At 44.2% G+C, this 13,711-nt stretch overlaps 1 protein-coding gene across 1 annotated transcript in view; it reads left to right on the top strand.

Moving 5' to 3' along the window:
- LOC124008046 (fibronectin type III domain-containing protein 3B-like) overlaps positions 1 to 13,711 on the top strand; it is a 188,447-nt gene that overhangs the window by 101,592 nt on the left and 73,144 nt on the right. Inside the window, 3 exon segments of the mRNA XM_046318952.1 lie at positions 3,014 to 3,156; positions 11,152 to 11,210; positions 12,682 to 12,827. Of these exon segments, the coding sequence (XP_046174908.1) occupies positions 3,014 to 3,156; positions 11,152 to 11,210; positions 12,682 to 12,827 (348 nt within the window).

Below are 13,711 nucleotides of genomic sequence, written 5' to 3'. Positions count from 1 at the left end.
CTAGATACAATACTACTTAAACACTAGATACAATGCTACTTAAACACTAGATACAATACTATTTAAACACTAGATACAATACTATTTAAACACTAGATACAATACTATTTAAACACTAGATACAATACTATTTAAACACTAGATACAATACTATTTAAACACTAGATACAGTACAACTTAAACACTAGATACAATACTATTTAAACACTAGATACAATACTATTTAAACACTAGATACAATACTATTTAAACACTAGATACAATACAACTTAAACACTAGATACAATACTACTTAAACACTAGATACAATACTATTTAAACACTAGATACAATACTATTTAAACACTAGATACAATACTATTTAAACACTAGATACAATACTATTTAAACACTAGATACAATACTACTTAAACACTAGATACAATACTATTTAAACACTAGATACAATACTATTTAAACACTAGATACAATACTATTTAAACACTAGATACAATACTATTTAAACACTAGATACAATACTATTTAAACACTAGATACAATACTATTTAAACACTAGATACAATACTATTTAAACACTAGATACAGTACAACTTAAACACTAGATACAATACTATTTAAACACTAGATACAATACTATTTAAACACTAGATACAATACTATTTAAACACTAGATACAATACAACTTAAACACTAGATACAATACAACTTAAACACTAGATACAATACAACTTAAACACTAGATACAATACTATTTAAACACTAGATACAATACTATTTAAACACTAGATACAATACTATTTAAACACTAGATACAATACTATTTAAACACTAGATACAATACTATTTAAACACTAGATACAATACTATTTAAACACTAGATACAATACTATTTAAACACTAGATACAATACTATTTAAACACTAGATACAATACTATTTAAACACTAGATACAATACAACTTAAACACTAGATACAATACAACTTAAACACTAGATACAATACAACTTAAACACTAGATACAATACTATTTAAACACTAGATACAATACTATTTAAACACTAGATACAATACTATTTAAACACTAGATACAATACTATTTAAACACTAGATACAATACTACTTAAACACTAGATACAGTACAACTTAAACACTAGATACAATACTATTTAAACACTAGATACAATACTATTTAAACACTAGATACAATACTATTTAAACACTAGATACAATACTATTTAAACACTAGATACAATACTATTTAAACACTAGATACAATACTATTTAAACACTAGATACAATACTATTTAAACACTAGATACAATACTATTTAAACACTAGATACAATACTACTTAAACACTAGATACAGTACAACTTAAACACTAGATACAATACTATTTAAACACTAGATACAATACTACTTAAACACTAGATACAATACTATTTAAACACTAGATACAATACTACTTAAACACTAGATACAATACTAGTTAGAGCTTAGAGACTAGTTTCTTTCTCTACAGGTGTGGAGAGACTAGCCTTATAGTTAGAGAGAAGTTACAGACTAGTTATAGACTAGATAGTAGTTTAGACTAGTTACTGGTTTTACTAGTGATCAACTTGTTCTACAAGTCTGAAATCTATAGCCATAATGCAGACAGGAGAGACATTATAGACAAGTTACAGACTTTGACCAGACATTGTTTTCCTATAGAAGTTACAGACTTTGACCAGACATTGTTTTCCTATAGAAGTTACAGACTTTGACCAGACATTGTTTTCCTATTGAAGTTAGACTTTGACCAGACATTGTTTTCCTATAGAAGTTACAGACTTTGACCAGACATTGTTTTCCTATAGAAGTTACAGACTTTGACCAGACATTGTTTTCCTATTGAAGTTAGACTTTGACCAGACATTGTTTTCCTATAGAAGTTAGACTTTGACCAGACATTGTTTTCCTATAGAAGTTACAGACTTTGACCAGACATTGTTTTCCTATAGAAGTTACAGACTTTGACCAGACATTGTTTTCCTATAGAAGTTACAGACTTTGACCAGACATTGTTTTCCTATAGAAGTTAGACTTTGACCAGACATTGTTTTCCTATAGAAGTTAGACTTTGACCAGACATTGTTTTCCTATAGAAGTTACAGACTTTGACCAGACATTGTTTTCCTATAGAAGTTACAGACTTTGACCAGACATTGTTTTCCTATTGAAGTTAGACTTTGACCAGACATTGTTTTCCTATTGAAGTTAGACTTTGACCAGACATTGTTTTCCTATTGAAGTTAGACTTTGACCAGACATTGTTTTCCTATAGAAGTTACAGACTTTGACCAGACATTGTTTTCCTATAGAAGTTACAGACTTTGACCAGACATTGTTTTCCTATAGAAGTTAGACTTTGACCAGACATTGTTTTCCTATAGAAGTTAGACTTTGACCAGACATTGTTTTCCTATTGAAGTTAGACTTTGACCAGACATTGTTTTCCTATTGAAGTTAGACTTTGACCAGACATTGTTTTCCTATTGAAGTTAGACTTTGACCAGACATTGTTTTCCTATAGAAGTTACAGACTTTGACCAGACATTGTTTTCCTATAGAAGTTACAGACTTTGACCAGACATTGTTTTCCTATAGAAGTTAGACTTTGACCAGACATTGTTTTCCTATAGAAGTTACAGACTTTGACCAGACATTGTTTTCCTATAGAAGTTACAGACTTTGACCAGACATTGTTTTCCTATAGAAGTTACAGACTTTGACCAGACATTGTTTTCCTATAGAAGTTACAGACTTTGACCAGACATTGTTTTCCTATAGAAGTTATAGACTTTGACCAGACATTGTTTTCCTATGGGAGGATGAGGTTGTCTAAAACACATGCAAACTATTTGACTCTGTTTTAAGAGCATGTGTTGGGTCTGTTGTCATTGTAAAGTCTACTGAGATGCTTTCCATGCAGTTTGTGTCAATAAAGTTTGGTTGTATTTGATTGGTTATAGCGGGAAGAGCCACGTCCCTTCGCCAGGGTCGTTGGGGTCAATGGGCGGAGCTAACAGTCCAGGAGGGAAGAAGCCGGAACGACGACAACTACGCAGCAGCCCAAGGAGCAACGAGCCAGACACACACACACAATCACCGCAAGGTAAACACACGCACACACACACATGCACACACAAAGATAAGTAAATACTCTTCAGATGTCTCTCCCTCTTTTCTTCTCAATGAAAGAGAGAAAAATATGAATGGATGAATGGTGTCTTACTGAGGTGGAGAGAGGGAGGGGGGAGAGAAGGGGTTGTCTAGGTAACCACATAGCTGAGTCTTTTCCCAAGACCTATCGGTTTCTCCCTCTACAATACTGGCCTTGTCTGGGAGGGGGGGTGGGCAGGATAGGAGAGGTAGTGAGGAGAGTAGAGGAGAGGAGTGGAGGTGAGGGGAGGGGAGAGAGGGAAGAGGGGTGAGGTACAGTACATATCTGTTGAGTCCTGTTCTCCATGAAGGAACCCTTTGAGCTCTCTTTCAAACACACACATCTCTATCTCTCTGGCATGTGTGCAGAGGTGGTGACAGACAGGCCTGCTGAGAGACACCAGAGTTAATCCCAAAGAAGCAGGCCAAACCAACTCTCAGACCCCCATTTCAGCTTTGGACCAGCCCGGCTGTACAGTCCGGGGTCAGGGGAATGTTCCATTGAGGCCAGGTGTAAGGGGGGGTTTGTTGGGCTGGGTGGTAACATCATGGAAAGAGCGAGAGCCTGATGAGCTTTGATCAACTCACTATCTTCACACGCACACGTACAGTACATGTCAGTGTATGTCTAGGAGTATCTGTGTCTTTCTGATGGTCTAGCAGGGTCTCAGTTCTGGACTGGAGATCAGGCTGACTCAGCTACAACACACACACACTGACACCCCGTGACTGGGCTTCCTCTAAAACAATCAGAGCATGAGAGAGGGAGAAAAAAGAGAAGAGTATGATAGAGGGACAGGGGAATTAAACGTGAGAACAGAGAATATGAGAGTGAATGAAAAGCTTTGAGGTAGATTGAGTGAAGAGAAAGATGGTAGAGAGTGAGAGGGGGATGAGAGACAAAGGGAGAGAAAGATGGTAGAGAGTGAGAGGGGGATGAGAGACAAAGGGAGAGAAAGATGGTAGAGAGTGAGAGGGGGATGAGAGACAAAGGGAGAGAAAGATGGTAGAGAGTGAGAGGGGGATGAGAGACAAAGGGAGAGAAAGATGGTAGAGAGTGAGAGGGGGATGAGAGACAAAGGGAGAGAAAGATGGTAGAGAGAGTGAGAGGGGGATGAGAGACAAAGGGAGAGAAAGATGGTAGAGAGAGTGAGAGGGGGATGAGAGACAAAGGGAGAGAAAGATGGTAGAGAGAGTGAGAGGGGGATGAGAGACAAAGGGAGAGAAAGATGGTAGAGAGAGTGGTAGAGAGAGTGAGGGGGATGAGAGACAAAGGGAGAGAAAGATGGTAGAGAGAGTGAGAGGGGGATGAGAGACAAAGGGAGAGAAAGATGGTAGAGAGAGTGAGAGGGGATGAGAGACAAAGGGAGAGAAAGATGGTAGAGAGAGTGAGAGGGGGATGAGAGACAAAGGGAGAGAAAGATGGTAGAGAGAGTGAGAGGGGGATGAGAGACAAAGGGAGAGAAAGATGGTAGAGAGAGTGAGAGGGGGATGAGAGACAAAGGGAGAGAAAGATGGTAGAGAGAGTGAGAGGGGGATGAGAGACAAAGGGAGAGAAAGATGGTAGAGAGAGTGAGAGGGGGATGAGAGACAAAGGAGAGAAAGATGGTAGAGAGAGTGAGAGGGGGATGAGAGACAAAGGGAGAGAAAGATGGTAGAGAGAGTGAGAGGGGATGAGAGACAAAGGGAGAGAAAGATGGTAGAGAGAGTGAGAGGGGGATGAGAGACAAAGGGAGAGAAAGATGGTAGAGAGAGTGAGAGGGGGATGAGAGACAAAGGGAGAGAAAGATGGTAGAGAGAGTGAGAGGGGGATGAGAGACAAAGGGAGAGAAAGATGGTAGAGAGAGTGAGAGGGGGGATGAGAGACAGGGGGGGAGAGAAAGATGGTAGAGAGTGAGAGGGGGATGAGAGACAAAGGGAGAGAAAGATGGTAGAGAGAGTGAGAGGGGGATGAGAGACAAAGGGAGAGAAAGATGGTAGAGAGAGTGAGAGGGGGATGAGAGACAAAGGGAGAGAAAGATGGTAGAGAGTGAGAGGGGGATGAGAGACAAAGGGAGAGAAAGATGGTAGAGAGAGTGAGAGGGGGATGAGAGACAAAGGGAGAGAAAGATGGTAGAGAGAGTGAGAGGGGGATGATAGACAAAGGGAGAGAAAGAGAGATATAGAAAGGACAGAGAGAGAACATTACATCTGTCTAATCTACTGCTTGGCCTTCTCCTTTCAACCATGAGTATCACACACACACACACACACACACACACACACACACACACACACACACACACACACACACACACACACACACACACACACACACACACACACACACACACACACACACACACACACACACACACACACACACACACACACTGTCTGGAACACCAGACAGGGTTCACACTCACACACAAACACACCCACGTTGTAGACTTTGCTCTGTGCCCTCCTGGACGTGTGTGTTAGTGTGTCTATTGGCTAATGTACTATATCCCAGTAATGTGCTTGGCTACCAGTCAGTCAAGACAGTCAGTAAAGCCCACCGCTCTTCCTTAGAACTGAGCCGCTCTAAACACAATCAGATGTGCCTCTGTCCTCCATGATGGATCTACATCAGCGGCGCAGTTTATCTGTAGAGAACAGTGATTTCAGGAAACTGATGTCCCATGGTGGATCAATGCCAGCGTTGCAGTTTCTCAGTAGAGCTTAGATTTCAACTGAAACAGATGTGCCTTTGTCCGCCATGTTGGTTCTACGTCATCATAACTGCAGCACCTTTCTGTGATTCTAGTGGTGCTTTCAAGATGATGTCAGTAGTCTTCAGGTCAGAAAGTTGGAGCTCTAGAAAGATGTCCAAGTTCCCGACTTGGTATTCCGACTTGGTATTCCGAGGAGAGAAAATAGACGACTCCTGACACATTTAAAACAAAACAAAAGCCTTTGATGTAAGATGATGTCATCCCCAGTCACACAGAGAGAGAGAGCAGTAAGTGCTCGTTTAGTTCGTTAACACATTCGACCCCTGACCTTAGCATGACTCAAGCCATTTAAAATAAACCACGTTGTCATAGTGACTCTCCGTAAGTGTGTACGCTCTCCCACCCTCCATGTTTAGGCTTGCCCCCCCCAAATAAGTGCCTGCCCTGTGTCAGCTGGTCCTCTGTGTCAGCTGGTCCTCTGTGTCAGCTGGTCCTCTGTGTCAGCTCTGTGTCAGCTGGTCCTCTGTGTCAGCTGGTCCTCTGTGTCAGCTGGTTCAAGGAGTACAAGTCCAGTCTGACTCAGTCTTGTTCTTACAAGTCTCTCTTACACACATCTGCACAATGTTGGCTAGTGCAGAGCCAGAGATGTATATCATCAGACCTTCATTACCATCTTATTTACATGATCTTAAGATCAGTGATATTAACACATTACCTTGGTCGACTGGGTTGAAACTGTACTTCTACCATCTCAGAGTTTCCAACGCTTCAGCCAACGCACACACACACACACGCACGCACGCACGCACGCACGCACGCACGCACGCACGCACACACACACACACACACACACACACACACACACACACACACACACACACACACACACACACACACACACACACACACACACACACACACACACACACACACACACACACACACACACACACACACACGGTTGCCTTCTAGGAAGAGCGGCAGCATTCCTGTGTCTCTTGGCAGCTCAGATGTACATCTCTCCTCCTCTTTATCTCCCTCCATCTCTACAGTGCCGTTAAATAGTATTTGCCCCCTTTAAAAAAATTATATTTTTGATACTGAATGATATCAGATCTTCAACCAAACAAAACCAAACAAATACATACTTATTTGATTTATTTCATAAACAAGGTTATGCAACACCCAATTCCCCCGTGTGAAAAAGTCACTTCCGTCCCACACTCAATAACTGGTTGTGCCACCTTTGGCAGCAATGACATCAACCAAACGCTTCCTGTAGTTGTTGATCGGTCTCTCACGTTGCTGTGGAGGAATTTTGGCCCACTCTTCCATGCAGTAATGTAACGGAGCAACATTTGTGGGTTTTAAAGCTTGAACTGCTCGTTAGGCCATTCCAAAACTATAAATGTGTAGCTTTTTAGCCATTTTCTTGTAGACTTGATTGTGTGTTTTGGATCATTGTCTTGCTGCGTGACCCAGCTGTGCTTCAGCTTCAGCTCACAGACAGATGGCCTGACATTCTCCTGTAGAATTCTCTGATACAGAGCAGAATTCATGGTTGCTTCTGTTAAGGCAAGTCGTCCAGGTCCTGAGGCAGCAAAGCATCACACTGCCACCACCATGCTTCACCGTTGGTGTGAGGTTCACACTGTGGATGCAGTGTTTAGTTTTCGCCAGGCATAATGGGACCCATGTCGACCAAAAAGTTCTGCAGGAGAATTCTACAGGAGAATGTCAGGCCATCTGTCTGTGAGCTGAAGCTGAACAGCAGCTGGGTCATGCAGCAAGACAATGATCCAAAACACACAGTCAAGTCTACATGAAAATGGCTAAAAAGCAACAAAATTTGAAGTTTTGGAATGAAGTTCAAAGTTCAGACCTAATGATCCCAATCGAGATGTTGTGGCAGGACTTGAAACAAGCAGTTTAAGCAGTTCTTCATGTAAGAGTGGGACACAATTCCTCCAGAGCGACGTGAGAGACAACTACAGGAAGCGTTTGGTTGCAGTCATCGCTGCTGAAGGTGGTACAACCACTTATTGAGTGTGAGGGGGAAATGACTTTTCACACTGGAGAATTGGTCGCTGCATAACTTTTGTTAATTAAATAAATAAAATAAGTATATTTTTTGTTGTTGTGATTTGTAAACTCAGGTTCCCTTTATCTAATATTAGCTTTTGGTTGAAGATCTGATGACATTCAATATAAAAAATATGCTTAAAATCAGAAAGGGGGCAAATACTTTTTCATGTCTCTGTTCTCTCTCTCTCCTCCTCTCTCCTCCTCTCTCCTCCCCTCGTCCTCTCTCCTCCCCTCGTCCTCTCTCCTCCCCTCTCCTCCTCTCTCCTCCTCTCTCCTCCTCTCCTCCTCCCCTCTCCTCTCTCCTCCCCTCTCCTCTCTCCTCCTCCTCTCCTCCTCCTCTCCTCCCCTCTCCTCCTCTCTTCTCCCCTCTCCTCCTCTCTTCTCCCCTCTCCTCCTCTCTCCTCCCCTCTTCTCTCTCCTCCTCTCTCCTCCCCTCTCCTCTCTCCTCCCCCTCTCCTCCTCTCTTCTCCCCTCCTCCTCCTCTCCTCCTCTCTCCTCCTCTCTCCTCCTCTCCTCCTCTCTCCTCCTCCTCTCTCCTCCCCTCTCCTCCTCCCCTCTCCTCCTCCTCTCTCCTCTTCCTCTCTCCTCCTCCTCCTCCCTCCCCTCTCCTCTCTCCTCCCCTCTCCTCTCTCCTCCTCCTCTCCTCCTCTCTCCTCCCCTCTCCTCCTCTCTTCTCCCCTCTCCTCCTCTCTTCTCCCCTCTCCTCCTCTCTCCTCCCCTCTTCTCTCTCCTCCTCTCTCCTCCCCTCTCCTCTCTCCTCCCCTCTCCTCCTCGCTCCCTCCCTCTCCTCCTCTCTCCTCCCCTCTCCTACTCCTCTCTCCTCCTCCTCTCTCCCTCTCTCCCCCTCTCCTCCTCTCTCCCCCTCTCCTCCTCTCTCCTCCTCCCTCTCTCCTCCTCCTCTCTCCTCCTCCTCTCTCCTCCCCTCTCCTCCTCCCCTCTCCTCCTCTTCTCTCCCCTCTCCTCCTCTCTCCTCCTCTCCTCCTCCTCTCTCCTCTCCTCCTCCCCTCTCCTCCTCTCTCCTCCCTCTCTCCTCCTCTCTCCTCCGTTCCTTCAGATCCTTGTTTCCAGTTTCTAAAAGTATGTTTTTTAATACACAGACACACTTCGATATATTCACACAGTCTGACAAGCCCCCCCCGTGCATCTGCTGCGCCTGCTGATGATGTCACAGAACTGGAACACAGTGATTGTGTAATCACCCTACGCTCCTCTTACATTTGCCATTTTAGTCATTTAGCTCTTATCCAGAGGGACTTGCAATTAGTGCATTCATCTTAAGATAGGTGGGTGAGACAACAACACATCTCGATAGTAAGTACAGTTTTCCTCAACAAAGTATCTATCAGCAAAATCAGCGCTAGTTGGGAAAACCGAAAGGCCTTTATTTTATTCTAGTGGTGGGTGGTTGGGCCAAGAGACCAGAGGGGGAGGAATGGAGGGCTTGGGTTGGGATGAAGGGTTTGAGCATAGCCTGAAGGTAGGGAGGGCCAGTTCCCCTTGCTGCTCAGTAGGCCAGCACCTACTGGCCTACTGAAGATGACCCCTCACAAACCTCCTCTCTGCTTTCCTCACTTTTCTCTCCATCCTGATACATATCCCTTCTTATCCTCGGCTCCTCTTCTGTTTTCTAATCCCTCTCTCCTCTCCTTAACCTTCTCTCCTCTCCTTCTCTCCTCTCCTTCTCTCCTCTCCTTCTCTCCTCTCCCTCAGCTCCTCTCCTTCGCTCCTCTCCTTCGCTCCTCTCCTTCTCTCCTCTCCCTCTGCTTCTCTCCTCTCCTTCTCTCCTCTCCTTCTCTCCTCTCCCTCTGCTCCTCTCCTTTTCTCCTCTCCTTCTCTCCTCTCCTTCTCTCCTCTCCCTCTGCTCCTCTCCTTCTCTCCTCTCCTTCTCTCCTCTCCTTCTCTCCTCTCCTTCGCTCCTCTCCTTCTCTCCTCTCCTTCTCTCCTCTCCTTCTCTCCTCTCCCTCTGCTCCTCTCCTTCTCTCCTCTCCTTCTCTCCTCTCCTTCTCTCCTCTCCCTCTGCTCCTCTCCTCTCCTCTCCTTCTCTCCTCTCCTTCTCTCCTCTCCTTCTCTCCTCTCCCTCTGCTCCTCTCCCTCTGCTCCTCTCCTTCTCTCCTCTCCTTCTCTCCTCTCCTTCTCTCCTCTCCTTCTCTCCTCTCCTTCTCTCCTCTCCCTCTGCTCCTCTCCTTCTCTCCTCTCCTTCTCTCCTCTCCTTCTCTCCTCTGCATGTGTGTTTCCTCTCTTCTTTCTTTCTATCTTTCTTTTCCCAAGTCCCACTCTTACTCAGGGTCCCACTCTTACTCAGGGTCCCACTCTTACTCAGGGTCCCACTCTTACTCAGGGTCCCACTCTTACTCAGGGTCCCACTCTTACTCAGGGTCCCACTCTTACTCAGGGTCCCAAGTCCCACTCTTTCCAAGTCTTACTCAGCTTTGGCTCAGACCACCGTCTCTTCTCCCTTCCCCCTCACCATCCCTCTCTTCCCCTGGTCCTCTGTTGCTCTGTCGTTCTTTGTCTCTGTCCTCTGTAATCAAACAAACACATCCAGACAAACAGAAACAGGAGATGTGGTCAGGAGAGATTTAACCTGATGCTACTGACTCTCTCCCTCTCTCTCTGAAACACAAACCATTTCTGGGTGATTTAGTGAACTCTGCGCTGAGCAATTCTGGTATAGGGATCACACACACACACACACACACACACACACACACACACACACACACACACACACACACACACACACACACACACACACACACACACACACACACACACACACACACACACACACACACACACACACACACACACACCCCAGCGCTAACCCCGACCCACTCCTAAATCACCCCTAGACATGCTCTGCCACTGGACGTGTGTGTGTGTGTGTGTGTGTGTGTGTGTGTGTGTGTGTGTGTGTGTGTGTGTGTGTGTGTGTGTGTGTGTGTGTGTGTGTGTGTGTGTTACTGGAACCCTATTTTATGAGCAGACAACAGAACAGAGGGCAGATCTAGGCCGTAATCCAGGTTGGGGTCTGTACATACTGTACTTACTGTATATGACACAGCTCAGCCTGCCCTCTGGTGGTGCTTAGCTGTAATAACACCCTCTCACACAAGGACAGAAACACACGAGTTGGTGGTAATGTTGTTTCTGTTCTCTCACCTCAGATCACGACTCGGAGGCAAAGAGAGTTCAGGAAGTGCTCTCCGCCATCGACAAACCACAGGTCAGTCACACACACATACCCACACGCAGACACTCACACACTCTCTCACAAACACACACACTCGCAGACAAAGACATCTGTTCCTAAAGGTTCTTCCTCCCAGAGTAGTATGTCCTTTGGAGCCCAGAACACCTGCAGTCCCCAACCTGACCACACAGGGGCAGTATTATACCACCTCATCACACAGAACTAGGGCCACAACACTACCAGTAATTTACCGAAGTTACCAGAATCTTTAGTAATTTTGGTAATTAACAGAAAATCTATGGCAATCTATCAAAACTTTGGTCATTTATACTTGAATAACTTTTTTTAAAATTCTTCATATATAGTATTAATCTGTTATATCTGTATTATCCATGAATTTCTAGTGGATAGACCATGTCGTTCAAGAGAAAATAGCTTAATTCATTTTAAAAAGCATCTAATAAACATTGGCATTATTTTCTACTACCTCTGCAACTCTTCCAACTATTGACCGTGTTCACAACTGCCATCAGTTTGATGCAAAAACATTGACAAAAATTAATTTTGACATAGAAAATAAATGAAAGTGTGTTAACAAATATATAAATTATATTTCATGCTGAAACCCTCATATTAAACACCAATGTTATTCAATGAGTTGATTGTTTATATTTAGGATCATGTTTCACAGCTTTGTCATTCTATTTAAAAAAAAATAATAATAATCTTATTGAATTATTTCATATATTTTACATAGAGGGGCAGAGGTACCCAAAATGGCCACTAGATGTCTTGTGATAGATTACATCAAATCCAGTAACCCATAAAAGTTTCCCTCCCTTTGCAACCCTACACAGGACTCTAATGGATCTTCTGTACAGTATTCATAAGGAACACACTAGAAGTATGAGAGAGAGAGAGAGACTGTCAGCTTGTCTTCTAGAGGGAGAGGTCATATGAGACAGTCTTCAGTGTGTGTCTCTGGGATGTGGTTTGTCCCTAAGGCAGATTGGGTATTCAGTGGTTGTGGTTTGTCCCCAGGGCAGATTGGGTATTCAGTGGATGTGGTTTGTCCCCAGGGCAGATTGGGTATTCAGTGGATGTGGTTTGTCCCCAGGGCAGATTGGGTATTCAGTGGATGTGGTTTGTCCCCAGGGCAGATTGGGTATTCAGTGGATGTGGTTTGTCCCCAGGGCAGATTGGGTATTCAGTGGATGTGGTTTGTCCCCAGGGCAGATTGGGTATTCAGTGGATGTGGTTTGTCCCCAGGGCAGATTGGGTATTCAGTGGATGTGGTTTGTCCCCAGGGCAGATTGGGTATTCAGTGGATGTGGTTTGTCCCCAGGGCAGATTGGGTATTCAGTGGATGTGGGATGAACTGGAACATAAACTGATAGGAACTTTGTGTGTGTGTTATCTAATGTGTGTGTGGTGTTCCAGGTGTCCAACGTAAACTGATAGGAACTTTGTGTGTGTGTTATCGAACGTGTGTGTGGTGTTCCAGGTGTCCAACGTGCACGCGCGGGGTGCGAGGTTGTCCTGGGCTCCCCCGGTCGGGCTGGTGAACCGGTTCAGCAACAGCCAGTCTCTCACCTACGAGGTCTCTCTGTCCGACAAGGGACGGGATGGCAAATACAGACTTATATACAGGTAAAACACACCTATCTCTGATCCTGACTAGCAGGTAAAACACACCTATCTCTGATCCTGACTAGCAGGTAAAACACACCTATCACTGATCCTAACTAGCAGGTAAAACACACCTAATTCTGATCCCGGCTAGCAGGTAAAACACACCTAACTCTCATCCCGACTAGCAGGTAAAACACACCTAACTCTGATCCCGACTAGCAGGTAAAACACACCTATCTCTGATCCTGACTAGCAGGTAAAACACACCTATCTCTGATCCCGGCTAGCAGGTAAAACACACCTAACTCTGATCCCGACTAGCAGGTAAAACATACCTAATTCTGAATCCTAACTAGCAGGTAAAACACACCTAACTCTGAATCCTGACTAGCAGGTAAAACACACCTCATTCTGAATCCTGACTAACAGGTAAAACACACCTAACTCTCATCCCGACTAGCAGGTAAAACACACCTAACTCTCATCCCGACTAGCAGGTAAAACACACCTAACTCTCATCCCGACTAGCAGGTAAAACACACCTATCTCTGAATCCTGACTAGCAGGTAAAACACACCTAACTCTAATCCTGACTAGCAGGTAAAACACACCTAACTCTGATCCTGACTAGCAGGTAAAACACACCTAACTCTGATCCTGACTAGCAGGTAAAACACACCTAACTCTGATCCTGACTAGCAGGTAAAACATACCTAACTCGGATCCCGACTAGCAGGTAAAACACACCTAACTCTGATCCTGACTAGCAGGTAAAACACACCTATCTCTGATCCCGGCTAGCAGGTAAAACACACCTAACTCTGATCCCGGCTAGCAGGTAAAACACACCTAACTCTGATCCCGACTAGCAGGTAAAACACACCTAACTCTGATCCCGACTT

The sequence above is a fragment of the Oncorhynchus gorbuscha genome, linkage group LG21, assembly GCF_021184085.1.
Source record: "Oncorhynchus gorbuscha isolate QuinsamMale2020 ecotype Even-year linkage group LG21, OgorEven_v1.0, whole genome shotgun sequence".
Lineage (NCBI taxonomy): Eukaryota > Metazoa > Chordata > Actinopteri > Salmoniformes > Salmonidae > Oncorhynchus > Oncorhynchus gorbuscha.
The sequence above is the reverse complement of the archived record's forward strand: the minus strand, read 5'-3'. Positions and strand labels throughout refer to the sequence as shown.